The 15,935-nt window shown below is 41.2% G+C and overlaps 1 protein-coding gene across 2 annotated transcripts in view; it reads right to left on the reverse strand.

Moving 5' to 3' along the window:
- Positions 1-13,236, reverse strand: part of ITGAE (integrin subunit alpha E) — an 844,898-nt gene extending 831,662 nt beyond the window's left edge. For both annotated transcript variants that reach the window (XM_078679953.1, XM_078679952.1), the window contains exon 1: positions 13,056-13,236. In XM_078679953.1, coding sequence (XP_078536079.1) covers positions 13,056-13,101 — 46 coding nt within the window. In that variant the 5' untranslated portion in view covers positions 13,102-13,236. The remainder of the gene's footprint in view (positions 1-13,055) is intronic.
- Between the last annotated feature and the right edge of the window lie 2,699 nt (positions 13,237-15,935).

Below are 15,935 nucleotides of genomic sequence, written 5' to 3' on the forward strand. Positions count from 1 at the left end.
TCAGTCCGTACGAATTATTATTCGGAACTAGGATGTTGATCTCTGACCTTGATAGTCAGACTTCAGTGGTAACAGAAAAAAGCTTTGATGTCAAAGACCGTTTGGCTATTTTGCAGGACTTAAACAAAACAAGAAAAGACCTGAGTAACATACAGTTGAAACAACAGCCAACAACCACTGAAGAATCACCACCTGTCCCAGCAAGACCTGTCTGGATTCCAAAAGTCGGGGATCTAGTCAGGGAGAAGATCGCGGTAAAGAAGGAATTTGGGCCTTCTTACAGAAAAGCAGTTCCTGTCTTGTCTGTCAACGGGACAAGATCAGTTGTACTACCGCCACTTGCTGGAAAAAAGGAGAACCGAGTTGTATCCATCGACCTGGTAAAACCACAACATGTGGCCGATAACAAACAGTAGGCCAAGTGGACTCCCAATAAGTAGCGGAACACCAAGGTTTGCTACCAGTACAGAGGTCCTAACAAAGAGGCTCATCACATTCGAAACGCCTACAGAAGAACAACAAGGACTATGCAACAATGCAATAGAACTTAGACCTCTGAAAACCCAAATAAAGACATTTAGCAGAGAGACACCAATCTATACTGAAGTACCAAGTGAAAATGCAAAAAACAAAAATCCTGAACCAATTGGAACAATTGATAGAACTGCATCTGGTTACTTCATCAACTTCGATGATTCCTCTGAAGGCTTCAGCGAACAAAAGACACAGCCATCATCAAAATCCTTTAAAGACAAAGCGAAGGAACTTTTGAAACAACTAAAAGAAACATATCTGATTTCTCCATGGATTGAATTTTGGGTGGGTTTTGGTGCATTTATCCTCATACTTTGGCTCATCATGGTATTTACTTTGGGACGCTTCATTGAGGGAAAATATGCTAAAATGGACACAGCAAGTCAGAACATCAACTTGGTCCTCAAACCACACACATCTTCACACGTCGAGAAAAGAGAACTTTCTTCAGAACTTTCTTCAGCCAACTTCACAGCAATTCCAATACCTGGTGGGGTAGCCTGGGACAACACTGACTATGAAATGTATGGTCCGGTCGAGATCCTGAAATATCCACACCAAATTAAGATCTCTTTGAGTGACTTTGCAAAACCAAACTCATTTGCTGATGATTGGGACTTTGAAAGTATAAACAATATGATGTCTGACTTAGTAATGTCTGCTAAATTTACAAAACATGATTATTTGCAAGGTTCTACAAATTATGATAGTATGTATTGCTATAACCACTATGGTAACCATTTCTTGCATAAATCTGCACAACCTAGAAATGTTTTAAATTTTAATCAATGGGAACATTGTGCTACACCTCCAAAAGGGAGCTCTAGAACCGTTTATGACAAATATTCATACTTTCAAGGTTTTAACACTAGTAATGCTGAAACATTTTATTATAAATTGTCAAACAAGACAGGGACCAAAACCATGATAACCAACACAAAATTGATTTATTCTGATTCATTCTTTGAAAAAATGAATACTTTTGGATTCGATTATTGGGACAAAAATGTTGATTTGAAAAGTGTTTGGGGTACAAAAGAATGGCAAGTACAGGGTATAGAAGCTTTGTTTAGAGCCTGCATGATCCCAGAACAAATGATATTTTTAAATGACACTGTTCAACAAACCACCTGTCTTGGCTTAGCCAAAATCAAAGATTTAAATAACCCGTCTATTCCAAAGCCAACAATGTTTAGCAATAACTCTGATACAGATGAAGGAATAGACATAAACCATATACTTAACCAAAACAGAACACATCCTGATTGGAAACAATGGTTGATCTGGCCCACAGATACAAATAACTGTCAAGATAGATTCCTGAATAAAACACAGGGTTTCAAAATGACCAGGCCAGACCCTAGATATCCCCAAAGACATCACCCAGGGATAATAACAACCTACAGTGTGGGCAAATTATGCCTTCAATGGCTACAGTCTTCCACACTGCCTGAAATTAAGCAACACCTAACTTTACTTACTGATGGTGCTGACTTGCGTGATTTCATAATGGGACCACGCAAACAGCGTCAAAAGCGTTTCATAGCAGCCTCTGTATATGCAGCATACAATGGGGCCTGGAAGGTTACTCAAATTGAAACAGCAGAGAGAATACATGAAATTGATCGTATTAATTTGGAAAAATCACTTTCTGTAGTGGACAATGGGTTAATGAATCTGTCCTCCAGAATTTTTTCATTGGACAGCATTGTGTCTTCAGCAATCGATATATTATCGCAAGACTTACTGTTATTACAACATGGTCAGTCACAATTGCGTTCTATTGTACAGCTTGGCTGGACGTTACAAAATCTGCGTTCAGGCTACGTGCCTTGGCGTTTAATCAACACAACGTCACTATTCCAAATCTTTAACCTTACTGATAGACAAATCGGTATGGCGCAGAAGGGTGCTGATTATACAATCTTGAGCATTGAAAAACTTGAAAGATTACCAATGACAATGTCAGAACGACCTGTCAGTGAATGGATAATCCACGGAATCATAAATATTCCAATCTCAACCTTCAGGTTTCAATACTGCCAAAAATATATACAGGCTGGCATGTACGAGAAATTGGGAAAGGGGTACCTTAAAACAACTTGGAACCTGCCCTATTCACATGCATGTGTCAGTAACAAAGGACAGAAAGTGTTTCTTAGTGGCAACAATTGTGCTATGTCACTAAGCGGCACACTTCTGTGTAACGGTATTAGTTTGCACGGAGCCTGTGAAGGGAATTCATACAACCTTTCATGTCACCAGCAAGGCGCACCTGCAACTGAAATAGAACCATTCTTTCAAAGACTCTATAATGGGAGTTACATTCTTATTGTAGACTGCAGATGTTGTAGTCTTATGCCCGGGACTCCTTATCTCGTCACTACGACGGCGAAGGTCAAGTGCTGTGGACGTTCTTTCTTCCCCAGCTCCTTTCCAGACAGGGAGGCAAGGGCATGGCCCGGTTTGAAAATTACTTCTATTCGAATAGACACTTTAAGCAGAATGAAAACAGTGCTTCTTCAGACGCCTACAAGGCTCACGTCATCTAAAGAAACGTATGATCTACAAGTCGCAAGGACGACTGCAGAGATACATACATTATTATCAACTAATTCCCCCGTACATTTCGCGGAAATCCTGAGCGAAATCTTAAATATTTCTGATACCACAGGGGTCTCAAAGGTATTTAAGACAGTATTTTCGATGGCATTAACACCATTCAAAGCCATACTGGGTATTTTTCCAGATTTCGTCCATTCGATTTTTGGCGGACTTCCCTTGATCCTGGGACTAATTGCAGGAATCCTATTCCTAGTCCTTATTTTTCGTTATGGCAACCCATGTCACAGAACAAACTCTCACGACAATGGAAGATACGATCCTAGCCATTGGATACCGGGGCCGGATATCAAAAATCCTGGGACTCTCCCGGCTTAGAGACCTGAACATGACTTGGTTTCTATCATTTCGACCAATGTGGCAAAGGTGTGTTTTACCTGTACTAAGGTGTCTGCTATGCGGAGAAGAATGCGTGTTAGACACCTGTCTGACACTACAATCGGATGCGCCGGTGGATGCAGATACACTGCTGGTTCCTACCAAGGTTCACGCTTTGTGCTGCCCTCAAAGGCTGCCAATTCTGATGACGGCATTCCTGGAATCTTCACCACTGCGATTGAAGAGTAGTGAAGTTCAAGATGAAAGCAACATCGAACAGGTACGACCTTCTGTCAGCAATGCAAATCAGAATGTCAATGCAGACAATCATGCGCATGAATGCATGGTTACCCCTATTTCCGACTTAGTGGAACTTTCCCATGAAGCTGTTGACAGTTTTTTCGAAAGCCTGAATGATATGATGTTCTCTCCGGAACAGAAATAGAGACTTTTGAGTAAACTCGCACACGGCGTTCCCTGAATCCGGCCTTCAACTTAAAAAATAAAGTCACATGAACAATTACAATCCAGTTCACGGACAGCAACCTTTTTCAGCAAGCCCTTAAAATATTTTTCTATATATTTTTTCCACGGGACACTGACCTTCTGCTTAAAGTAAGAAACTATTCCTAGAGAACTAAGATTTCTATTTTTTTAGATACTTTATAGACTTTATATAGACTTTAGCTGCCCGCTGGTATGTTCACAATATATTTTATGTGATGAAATGGTTTCGACTTTTTTTCTGTATAGCCGTATTAAGAGCCATTTCATGTGTATTTCTCATATACCAACATGCAATAATGCATAACAATGCGTGTTTACTTTTGCATTTAATTCATAGCTTAAGTGCATACAATATATATGACTGCAATTTTTCAGTATATTTGAAAATTTCAAAATGCATTTATGTATTTTGGGGTGGTAAGGTATACACTATACTCTATAGTATGTTGTACTATGTTATACTATGCATAGATTAGTAGATGTGACCATAGTTAGCGTGGAGTGGGTGTCGTGTATTTCTATAGGTTCTGAATCGATCCCCCTATTCCTGACCCTATTCTGGTTAAACTACCTAGCTAGTTAACTAACAGTCAGCCCATGAGGCAAGAAATCCCCCATGATGCAGATACCGTTATCTGACGCAGTCACACTACGGCACAGGAACGTGTTATCTGATTAGGTCATAACGCTTGAGATCTAATTAGACAAGCGACATTCCTCCAGCCCCTGATAAGGCATACGACGTTCTCATAACAAATCAAACCTATGACAACCTGGATAATCCGTGCGGCCATTGTTTTGATTTCACAGAGAACTTTAGTAAAGAATGTGCTAACGAGCAAGCCGTATGACATCTTTATTGACGTACCTATGTCCATCCTTACGTCAATCCCGGCACCTTTAAGGTATAAATATTGCCGACCTTGCCCTATGCAAACACACGCGTGGTGACAAGACGGAGCAGCCATACTTGCCGAAGCCGAGAGCAGAAGCAGACCCCGCAGGCAGCAGCCCCGCCTTCCTGACGCGCTGAGAGACGCGCTGCTATCTCAAGCCGAGAGACCCAGCACCGGCGTTTCTGGGCAGCCCTCGCAGGCAGCCTGGAATATCGAGAGCAGAGAAAGAGATACCATTCCTCATTCATCCTAAATTCCAGGTACAGAACTGAATAACCCCTCCTAGAGAATTCTTTAGTTATTCACTTGGCAAAAACAAACTTAACTTAAACTGTAACTTTCTATTCCCGCCCACGTATTAGACTTAGGTCAGGTACACGGGTTAGGCGTATTTAGAAACACCAGTTGAGCACGTTTAGTCAAATGTATATGTGTATGTAAATATATTTTAATCATTTTAAAACATCATATGGCTCAGAAACCATATCAATGTTTTTACAGTATTATTTTATACTATTGCTTTTAATGTATGCACTTTACTTAACTATAAGTATTGCAATAATATCGATCCATTTCTCTTGTACGAGAAAAGAGACTGATCAATAAATAACATCTTTTATTGAACACGCCCGTCTCTTCCTTTTCTCTACATTCTGATGAGACTAAGAATGCACGTACTGACTGAGTAAAATAATTGCCTTGTGCTCACACGACTCTTGAGATTGACTCTTGATTAGGGGAGAGCAAAGTTGTCATGTTCTATGGTTGTCAGAAACTAAATCCCTTCTTGTCTAATCAGGGGAGTTAATCCTTCCTTGAACATTCGAGAAAGTTTCTAGCGAACTCTGAGCTTAGCTGGCAAACCCAAAAATTAAGTCTAGCATCGACAGTAGTAGACCTAGTTAACGTCTGGCCTAGGCCTTTACTGCTGTAGGTACTATTCCAATGCGCAGAGCCTATTGGGAAAATAGGAGCTACACTACAAAGGGCACTACACATATATCCCAAAGTCACATTCAGGGGAGCCCCGTTCCTTAGGGACCATTTGGTATATAACCACTTTATCAACAGGCAGCAAAATGACTGGCTGCGACAAAGGAAATGTTTTTTCACCTGTTCCAAAAGTAAAGCTGTAACAACAGCAAGAACAGAGACAAAAACGAGGTACCATCTGGATGTGGAGAAAAACGTATTACCAAATATTTAACTTGTAATTCAGACAATGCAATATATTGTCTGACCTGCCCATGCAAAGAGTGGAATGTATGTAGCGCCATACAACCAGGGGAGTATTAAAACACATGAGAGTCATCACTATCAGGTTCCTACCTACCCGGGTGCATGCCACGTTTATTTGGGAGCATTATATAGTGCGAACTCGACCCAAAAGTATGAGAGTGTTTTACATAAGCACCAGTTGCATTACAGACCTACACATTCATTTTGCCCAGAATCACAGGATGTTAAGTGTCCCTGCCGAGACTGGAACCCGGTACCCTAGCTTCAAGGTTGATTGCTCTAGCCGTTCTCTTCAAGGAGCAGCTGAAGAGTAGCATAGATAGGTTACAATTTCATTGCATAGACAGATTCTATTTAAATGCCAGGGGGTGGATAGAATTAGAGCTCTTAGAAATCTAGAATGATGATATATCATCGAACAACATGCCAATGCCCGGAAGGGGCTCAACACTGATGAATAATTGGCAATACATGTGCTGTACGTTTTCTCTCTGCCTAAAATGGGTTATAGTTACAGATTTCTGAATTTGAACGTACGGCAGTAGGACTGTGTTGAGATCAGCATAAAATATTCATGCAATAGAGGGAGCTACCTGCACACCAGAGCGAGACACATACAGGCGTTTGACCTGGACATTTGCTTCAAAAGAAAGAGTGATGAGCTTATTTGGACTCACAAGAGGATAATTAAACTTTAATATATAGATGTTTTATTTTACTAAATGTACATTTAATTGAATGTATAAGCTTTTCAGGGTATTGACACCGTGTTAACAGTCTACTTTCTATGTTTAATCAGGAATATGGTATGCCTAAATCCATCTTCGCATTCATTTTTTTTTTACACTTGTGCACCTATAGAAGAGAATGGACTATCAGCTCTCTTAGGCTCAAGGCTTTAGAAATTTCCCAGTGTCCAAAAACCCATGTCTCCGGCTGCATCCGTGGCCCGAATGAATATTCGGCCACGGATGCAGCCGGAGACAGGTTTATATGAGGGGAGTTGCCAAGTATTAACTCTTCACTTGGCATGAAGAAACATATCCCGGCCGTGAGCCCACGGAAGCGACAACTCCCGCTTTGACACGGGTTTTTGGACACTGGGAAATTCCAGGACGGTCCATTGTAACCGTGAGTTTTGGAACACTGATTTTACACACCCCTAGGTTAGGATACACCTTAGTGAGTGTATACCGCCAGGGGTGCACACTGGTCCTGATGAAAGCTCGGCTGATCTAAGCCAACAATGAGCAGAAACATGTCGACCATTTCTCAAGGACACTAATGGTTCAAACTTATAACCATTTGGCGTCCACTACATCGTTTTAAATGAAGGCAGTCTAGTCTCCAAATAAAGTTTTTTTCGAGACACTGGCTGTTTTTTTTTAACATCAAACAATCACTTTCCTTTTTTGCACCTCTCAAAATCACAGGAAACCAGCTCCACTGTAACATCAGGCATTGAAGCACACCGGGCAGACATTCGGTCTACCCGGTGGGAACCCCATGATGAAGCATGTCAACGACCGGGTCGGTGAGTGAGGGTTCTTTTTACTAACCTGATATATCCCCCCTCACTAACCCTTCACCGCCTTCCTCTTTTGGTATAAATTAGTGTGCTTAACCCTTAGAGGAGTCACTACTGCGAAAAATTGATAAAGCACACTTCTGATCACTCTTTTGTTGTTTAACCTAACTATAACATACGCACACCGACACCCAAACACACACAGACACACAGACACACAGTAACTATGAAAAATGTAACTAGGCAAGAAACCATACAATCACAGCAGATGGAACTACACTAATTGCAAATCTATTGTAACAGTCTAATTTTGTAACTATACCAGCAATTTTACTGGGCAAATATACTATTTAGCTACTTCAGTGATATCCACGTAGATTAATTAGGGTTTGACGCATGCTAGACATTCGGGATTTCCACATAAAAAAACTTACATTCAAAGATTATGAAGGTTAGAGGTTATTTTGAAAATCCAGCATGATTCCAGATTTATATGCTGTATGTCCCTAATCAGTACTAAAAAGTATATGTTTCAGAAAGGCTTTTCTTTGAGTAAGTAATTTATTCGAGGAAATTCAGGAAAAAGGCAAGCGTAGGTACATCTATGTACTTCCTATTAGTTGCTACTCAGACCCAAAGCAACTGTAAAGACAATATAATTATACAAATATAGTTTGTATCTATGCAGCTTTACTGACAACGCTTCTATGCCCATATATTAATTATGTTTAAATGAGTAACTGTGTTAACTGTACTATGTAACCATGCGAACTATGTAGCTATTGTCTATGTGTACTTACTATGTAACTATACTAACTATGAACTTTAATATATAACTATACCTACAATGTACCAATCTGACTATGTAAGTTAAGGGAGAAGTGCATAAATACAGAGTGACATAGTTAGTTCATTTAATAGAACATACAGTGCTCTATCACATTATGTACTCCTCAGCTGACCAAGAGTAGGCAAGTATATGGGGAGGATGGTGTGCCTTACAAAAGAAGGATTATTTAAAATAATAGCTGTCTGGGTGGCATCAAAAGGTACAACGGGCCAAATCCTGTTTAGGTTGTGTGGCACATAGTTGACACCAGCACCTCCTACCCTGCAGGGTATTCAGTACTGCTCGCACCCTGTCAATGGCAACTAGTACAGACCTCCGCCCATCTCTTCTTGCAACGCCACAAACGTGGGCAATAGAAAACCAGGGTCAATTGACTTTGCCAATGCGTGTTTGAGTTTTTCACAGACAAACGTCCCTTGGAGAATTCCCATTCAAATTATTCCAGATCATTTTTTGAACCCTTCTTACAACTTTGTCCCCCTTTATTTGTTTTTCAAGATATCTGGTATTATTACCTGAAGACTTATTTTGCAAAGCTTAGTGCTTATTGGTCTCAGTTGAGACGAGGCTATTGGTGATTTGAAGATGGCTTTTCCTGTGGACTGTTGTGTCACTCTCAACCATAACCACAGAAATGTGAAAACCGCATCTGTAATACAGATGTAACTAATATTTTCTATAATGTTTTCAATAATTCTGTCCAGTGGACTCTTGTGTCACTGTCAACCTTAACCATAGAAATGTGAAAACCATGTCTGTAATACAGTTGTAACTAATATTTTGAATAATATTTTCAACTTTATACTTGGCATCATAGAGAATACCATCTAGATTTTGTATGAATTTCCGAATGTTTTTTGTGTGATTTTTGGATTTGCCCAGTGTCTTGATGGGTATGTAGAAAATATCTCCAAGTATAATTGCCTCCCACATTATGATTACACTTAAGAAGTGTCATGAGGAGTAGGACAGCGCTAATATTAATGTCTTACTTTGAACTCTTATGCGAATCTTACAAGACGAGTGTAATCCTTTACATAATATGAGGTCGCATGTTGACAAAAAGACAAATACTTGGTTTTCCCTGAGGTTGGCAGATGGAAATTAGAAACTCGTCAAACAGAAGGGAATGGATAGAATTGTACTGTCCTGAACTTGTATCAGTTCATTTATTGAAGTCCAACATGTATATACAGAACATAAAGGAAGGGAAAACAGCATATTATAACAACAGAATCTCTCAAGCATCGAATCTACTAAAAATAATATTCTGAATTATTAACGATCACTGCTCCTATGCCTCTGCTCACATTCTCCCATCACAGATCATGCACAATTATTTAACTTCCATTTTTTACAATAAAATCTCAAATTTAAGAGATACCATCACTTCAGAAGGAATTTCAAAACCATCCATGTGTCATATGTTGCCTGTGCTGGACTTCAGCCCCTCTAGACTGAGTGGTTTTGCAACTATTTTGACGAATGTCTTCTAGATGTTATTGCGACTAGTCGCCCATTGCGCTCGGATAAATGGTTATGCAGTTTCAGTACTTTGATTCCAAATAAACTGCTGATTGTCTTTAACAAATCACTAAAATCTGTCCCTTTTCCAGATATTTGGTAAATAGGGTTAGTAGCATCTCTGTTAAAACAAAACCTTTCACTGATTTGATTTGAATAATTGCATCACTGCTCTCCTATTGGTACAAAATATTCTAGAAATATGGTGTTGCTTAAATTCAAAACTATTATGGAGGGGAAAGCATTCCTGACATCTTAAGGCAGGGTTCGGCTCGTAAGAAATACAGAATTTGTAATAGTTTCAGTTTTGGATGACTGTCCTAGACTATAGTCGTATTTGTGTCTTGGTCTTTCTAAAGCATTTGACACCCGGGATCACACAATCTTATGTACCAGGCTTAGGTATGTAGGTGTCTCGGTCAGTGTATTGATGTGGTCAGTCTCTGACTTGACAGAACGCCAACAAACTGTATCATAACCATCTTATAAATCCAAAATCCAACGCTCTCATTTAAGGTGTTCCCCCAAGACTATACTATTGCCTCTTATATTCAACATGTGTATGTGTTCCATAGCCCACGTTATAACCCAGGTTGGTGACAAAGTGTACATGTGCATGAATGAAAACAGTTGATATTTGGGTTTGCGGTTGCCTGTCATTTACCTCCTTCCCAGCCTTGTCACACAGTCTACATTAAGTAAGCTGGTGAATGTCACAAATTTTAAAAGAAATTGAACCCTCAAAAATGGAATGTCTGTTTCCTGTGAGGCGCTTAACTTCGGAGCACTTGTTTCGGCCGACCGTGATATGCCGTTGCCCCGTTCTTTCCCCTGTGGGATGCAGTCTAGGCATATCTGGATTCCAGTCGATATCTTGGTCCTAAGTTTATAAGTTCTTGTTTCTTTCAGTTTAAAACACTAGAAACATGCTCCTGGTAACTGAAGATAGATCTTATATTCCTATCATGAATGCACTTATACATCTTGTCTTGACTATGTAACACCATCTATTCATCATCCCCAGGAAAACTAATCAATCAGTGATTCCAAATGCTGCTGCCCACTTATCTGTGGTATACCTAGAAATGATCACATTTGTCATTTTGAAATCAATTACATTGACTGCCGGTCATACTATGGTTATCGTCCATAGAGAGGTCCTTTCCAGAGTTTGTTGCTTCTAAATGTAGTTGGAATGGGTCCAGCTGCAAGTTACGGGCTAATAAATTAAATACATTTTAATAAATTTAATAAATAAATACATTTTAACGAGGTTCCTTGCTAATATGCCCCCGAGTTTCCCTGTTGACAACTGAGTGCCAGTGGGGGAATGGCGATTATTCGGTCCCATCGCTCCTTTCCCCGTTCTCTGATATCCCCCACGTGACCTCTGAAGGAGGTGGAAGGATATGTTACGCAGGTGTGAGCCAGGTGCTTCCGGCTCATCACAGCAGGCGGCAAAGCCCAACTGCAGAACGGGGCCACATTTCACCGACAGCTTTTTTTTAACGGTGTCAGCCCGGAGGACTGCAAAGCTTCACGCAGACAAAAATTGCAAAGCTGCAGCCTTTGCAACTTCTCCCACAGTTACCATGAATATATTTAACTCGGCTCGTTGTTCTAAAAGTTTCTAGACACAACGAGCGCACCAAAGCGTCCCTGCAATCGAATTTCAACAAATTAATTCATATTTCACAGATAACTTTTATTTGTCATTTCCATTAAAAAAATGCACTTAATTAGATGTCAGTCCACATTGGAAATATGTTCCACCGCTTTCTAAGCATCAACTCTACATCCAGCTTTACACTTTCCTGAAATCAGTTAGTTTAATACATTTCACAGCATTCCATTATAATTAGATCAAAAGGATGTTCATGCTTTGTTAAATGTAATACATGCCTAATTCATGGATAAGCAAAGCAGTCGTGTTATGAACGTCATCGATGTTGAAATGCAGCAGGCCCAGCCTAGCTGCACTCTTTGCACTGTTGTGAGAACCTTGGGGCATATCATCAAGGACCGGTGTTAAAATTTACGGCGATAATTTTAACACCGGCCCGTGATAATATGCCCCCATGTATTTATTCTTATCTAACATGGAATATATGGAACCTCTGCACCTTTTGTAGATAGACGTGGACAACTCAGACTCAATGCTTTAAACTCGTCTTGCCAAAACTAGATTTACTGCTCCTAGACATGAACTTCAAATACTGTCGACATTTTAAAGAAGTTACTTAGGAATCAGGGGCCATATTATCAAGGTCAGGTGTTAGAATTATCGCCGTTTTATCGGCAGGAAACTGCCGATAAAACGGCGATAAGGTCCTTGATAATACGCCTTTGTTAATTCCCATAGAAGACCATGTTATGGTGTTAACATGGGCTTCTATGGGAATTAACAAGGGCGTATTATCAAGCCCATTATCGCCGTTTTATCGGTAGTTTCCTGCCGATAAAACGGCGATAATTTTAACACCGGGCCTTGATAATATGGCCCCTGGTTTCGTTCTGAAAAAAACCCCATCCTTCCTTGCAGTTCATGAAGGTAGATGTTACGTCAGAATGTTAATAATACAAGGTGATGGGGGCATGCATCACAGATAAAGAGGCGAGAAAACTGGCATTTGTGTTTTTGATTGCCTGTCTGGGAATTATGGATAAGGTTTTTCTGGGTGTTAAATTAAGGGTGTGTGAGTTTACAATTTCCCTTACGAAGTTACACAGCAATGACAAAGCTTGAAACTTCTTTCTGAAGCACTGAAAGTTTAACTTCATCTTGAAAGGGCAGATTTTGCGAGAGATTTTACTGCAAAAGGTGAGTTTTTTGCTTCCACAGAACCTTGATTGTGTATCATTTTCCACGACTATTTTATAAAACGTCCATCCAGTTCGTTCACTTGGTGAGCTTTTTTTTTTTTTTTAATCACAAAATAAGAAACCAACATTACTAAAAACAAACGTGAGTGCAAAATAATGTATGGCCATGCAGAATTACTAGACCTGTAAAGTGGGAAACATAAAATTTACTCACTGACGAGCAGGACGAGAATGCGGAGTGCAAGAGCCCTCTTCATCATGGTTGTCGCCTGTCAGCTTTGTGGGGACTAAAGTGATGCAAGCCCCGCCGCAGTAAGTGTAGACAGGCTCCGAGCTACGTCTCGGTAACTTCTGCTTTCCACCAGACAGCAGCACCCCCAATGTCTTCGCCGTTGTTGGTCTGTGGATTTCCTCTGTTGTGTGCATCAAATAACATATTATGATTGGCGTTCCCTGGGCTATTTGAAATCCAGTCACTTTCAGCTCACGAAGCAATTTTGACTAAGTCTCCCTTTGTTTAATTAACATCACCCTCTTAATAAAGTTATCAATTCAGCCCTGGAGTCAGAATACAAAACATTGTACCAGTGCAAAAATAATAATAATAATAATAATTTAAAAAAATGCACCAGCTGACTAACGTGACTTACCCACCGGTCCAAAAATACTTATTTGCGTTGTTTGGTCATTCATTGTCATACTGATGCTGTCAATGCAAGTGTCGGTGCAAAATTATATATTACATAAGCGAAGTCGTACCTATGAATTTAAGGGTGACACCTCACACCAAAATACATTTGCTGTTTACATTTGAATAAATATGTCTCCTTTCAGTCAGTATGCACCAAACTAGGGGGTGAACAGTGGTCAAAATCCAAGCTTTCAGCGTGGCAATTTTTTTAACTTTTCAAAGTCTAATTCCTTTTTCCATAGCAACCTTTCTTTGTGTAACCCTCTGACCACGTCATTCTTACTTGTTCTTAATGTCATGATTACTCATTCTATGACAGGACGGAGGCTCCGATTATGCTTTCTCTATTTCTTTACTGAAGAGACAGCAGCCAATCAGTACACAGTAAAGAAGAAAACTACAATACCCATGAGTACACATCTAGTATAAATAGGGTCACAGAGGTCATAACTTCCTCTTTCTTTGCTGCTTTGCAGCCAGTTAAGTGCCTTTATTCTTATTACTGTTACTTGCCTTATCGCTGGTACTGTGCATTTGTTGACCGCTTTGTGCGCTTTGTATTTGCCTTGTGCGCTTTGTTTCATTCCTTTTCAGCGCATTGCCTATTGCCGTTTGTGTGTGGCGCGTGGTCTTTCTGTGGCTTTGTTGCGGCTCATTCGGCTTCTCGGCCTCATTTCCAGAGAGCATGTGTCACCTCTCTAACGGACGCGCTGTGCAGCGTCCTTTTGTTTCAAGTGGAGCGGGAGTTTTCGGAGCTGGAGAGACGCGCATGTGTCGCGCGTCCCTCCTATCGGCAGTCAGCTGTTCACGCATGCGCGACAGCATTTGTTTACTCCTGGTGATGCCGCGCATTCCAGCCAGCGCTCGTCTCACACGGAGGATTTTCAAGTATTTACTTCGACGTGCCCAGTATTTCCCTGCCGCTTGAGCTCCTTGACGCCCCTTTTGCAGTATAGACTAAGGGGTTGTAACAATTTTTGCATAGGCTCTGCCTAGAGTGCTCAGTGCAAGCCTTCCCTCCACTCTTATTATTACTTTACTTGACAGGATTTATTCCTGCACTTTTGGCTTGCATTAGGGGTACCACTCCCCCAAATTCGGCTTTGGCCATATTTAAACAAGTTTCCATACTTTAAACTTTTTCTTGTGGGCACTGCTGTGCAGACTTTGTCGCCATGGCTGATTTCTATGATGAAGAGGGGTATGAATATTTTAATGAGGAGGAGCCTTCTGCATCCATGGATGAATTTATGGGGCAAGCATTATTCCAGGCGATTGCGCCTTTGAAACGGCATTTGACGGAATATGCTGCGCAACAGGGCTGGTTGCCTCCTTCCTCTGGGCGCGGTAAGAAGTCGCCCAAGAACCCCCATCGTTCCGACTTTGCGAAGTTGGCAAAGACTTTATCTTCTGCACCTGCAGCTAAAAAACGTCCTACTCCTGCCCATGATACTCCTTCATCTGATTCGGACAACGGAACATCTTCTTCCACATCCTCTTCGAAGCCTTCGAGGCCGCCTCCCTCCAAGAAGGCCAGGAAAGAACATTTTGTGGATGCCCCTTCCATACCACAAGTCTTGACTTTTGATCCATCGGATATTATCCATCCGAACTCCTCCTCATGGCTGCCCTCACCTGAGGTGGCGCAATATGTCCAGCAACACATTTGCACCCCTTTTGAGAAGGATGTGCGGGCGCGTTTGCGCTCTGAGTGTCCTCGCCCAGATCTCTCACATAAACTTGCGGTCACTCCTGAGGTGGATACGACAATGATCACCTATATGAAAAAAAAAAATCGAAGGATCCCACTAAAGGTTTGGATCGTTCTTGGCGCACATGCCAAGAGAAGCTTTTTGATTTGTTGGGGCCTATCACGAAGATTCTTGATCTGGCTTACCGAGCTAAGGAGTCTGGAGCTATGATTGACCCCGACGAGCTAGTGGGGTGGTCCCAAGCGCAGTTTGCATTCTGGGCAATGCAAACTGTGCTTTATCTATTGAACGACGCCGTTCCATTCTCATGAAGCTAGATTCAAGGCTGACTGATTTGGCGTCTTCGGAATCGGGATCCCAGGCTCAGGGCTTGCTTTTCGAGGCTCCTTTTCTCAAAGAGTTGACGAAGTTTGTGTCCATGTTCAGTGGATTGGATAAAGCACAGGCCAACCTCCGTAGAGCCTTTCGTCCACTTTTTGGCAGGGCCGGACGAAGGGGACGTTCGTACGGCCATGGCGCGGATCAGGCCACGCAGCGAGGCAATAAGTCCCAGAGAGGAAATCAATCTACCTCCTATAATAAGTCAAGTTTCTATCCCTCCAAGAAAGGCAGAGGAAACTACGGCAAAGGCGGTTACAACGGTAACCAAGGAGGACGACAAGATTCCGCCTCAGGTGAGCTTGATTCTCGC

The sequence above is a fragment of the Lissotriton helveticus genome, chromosome 3_1 (assembly GCF_964261635.1).
Source record: "Lissotriton helveticus chromosome 3_1, aLisHel1.1, whole genome shotgun sequence".
Classification (NCBI taxonomy): Eukaryota; Metazoa; Chordata; class Amphibia; order Caudata; family Salamandridae; genus Lissotriton; species Lissotriton helveticus.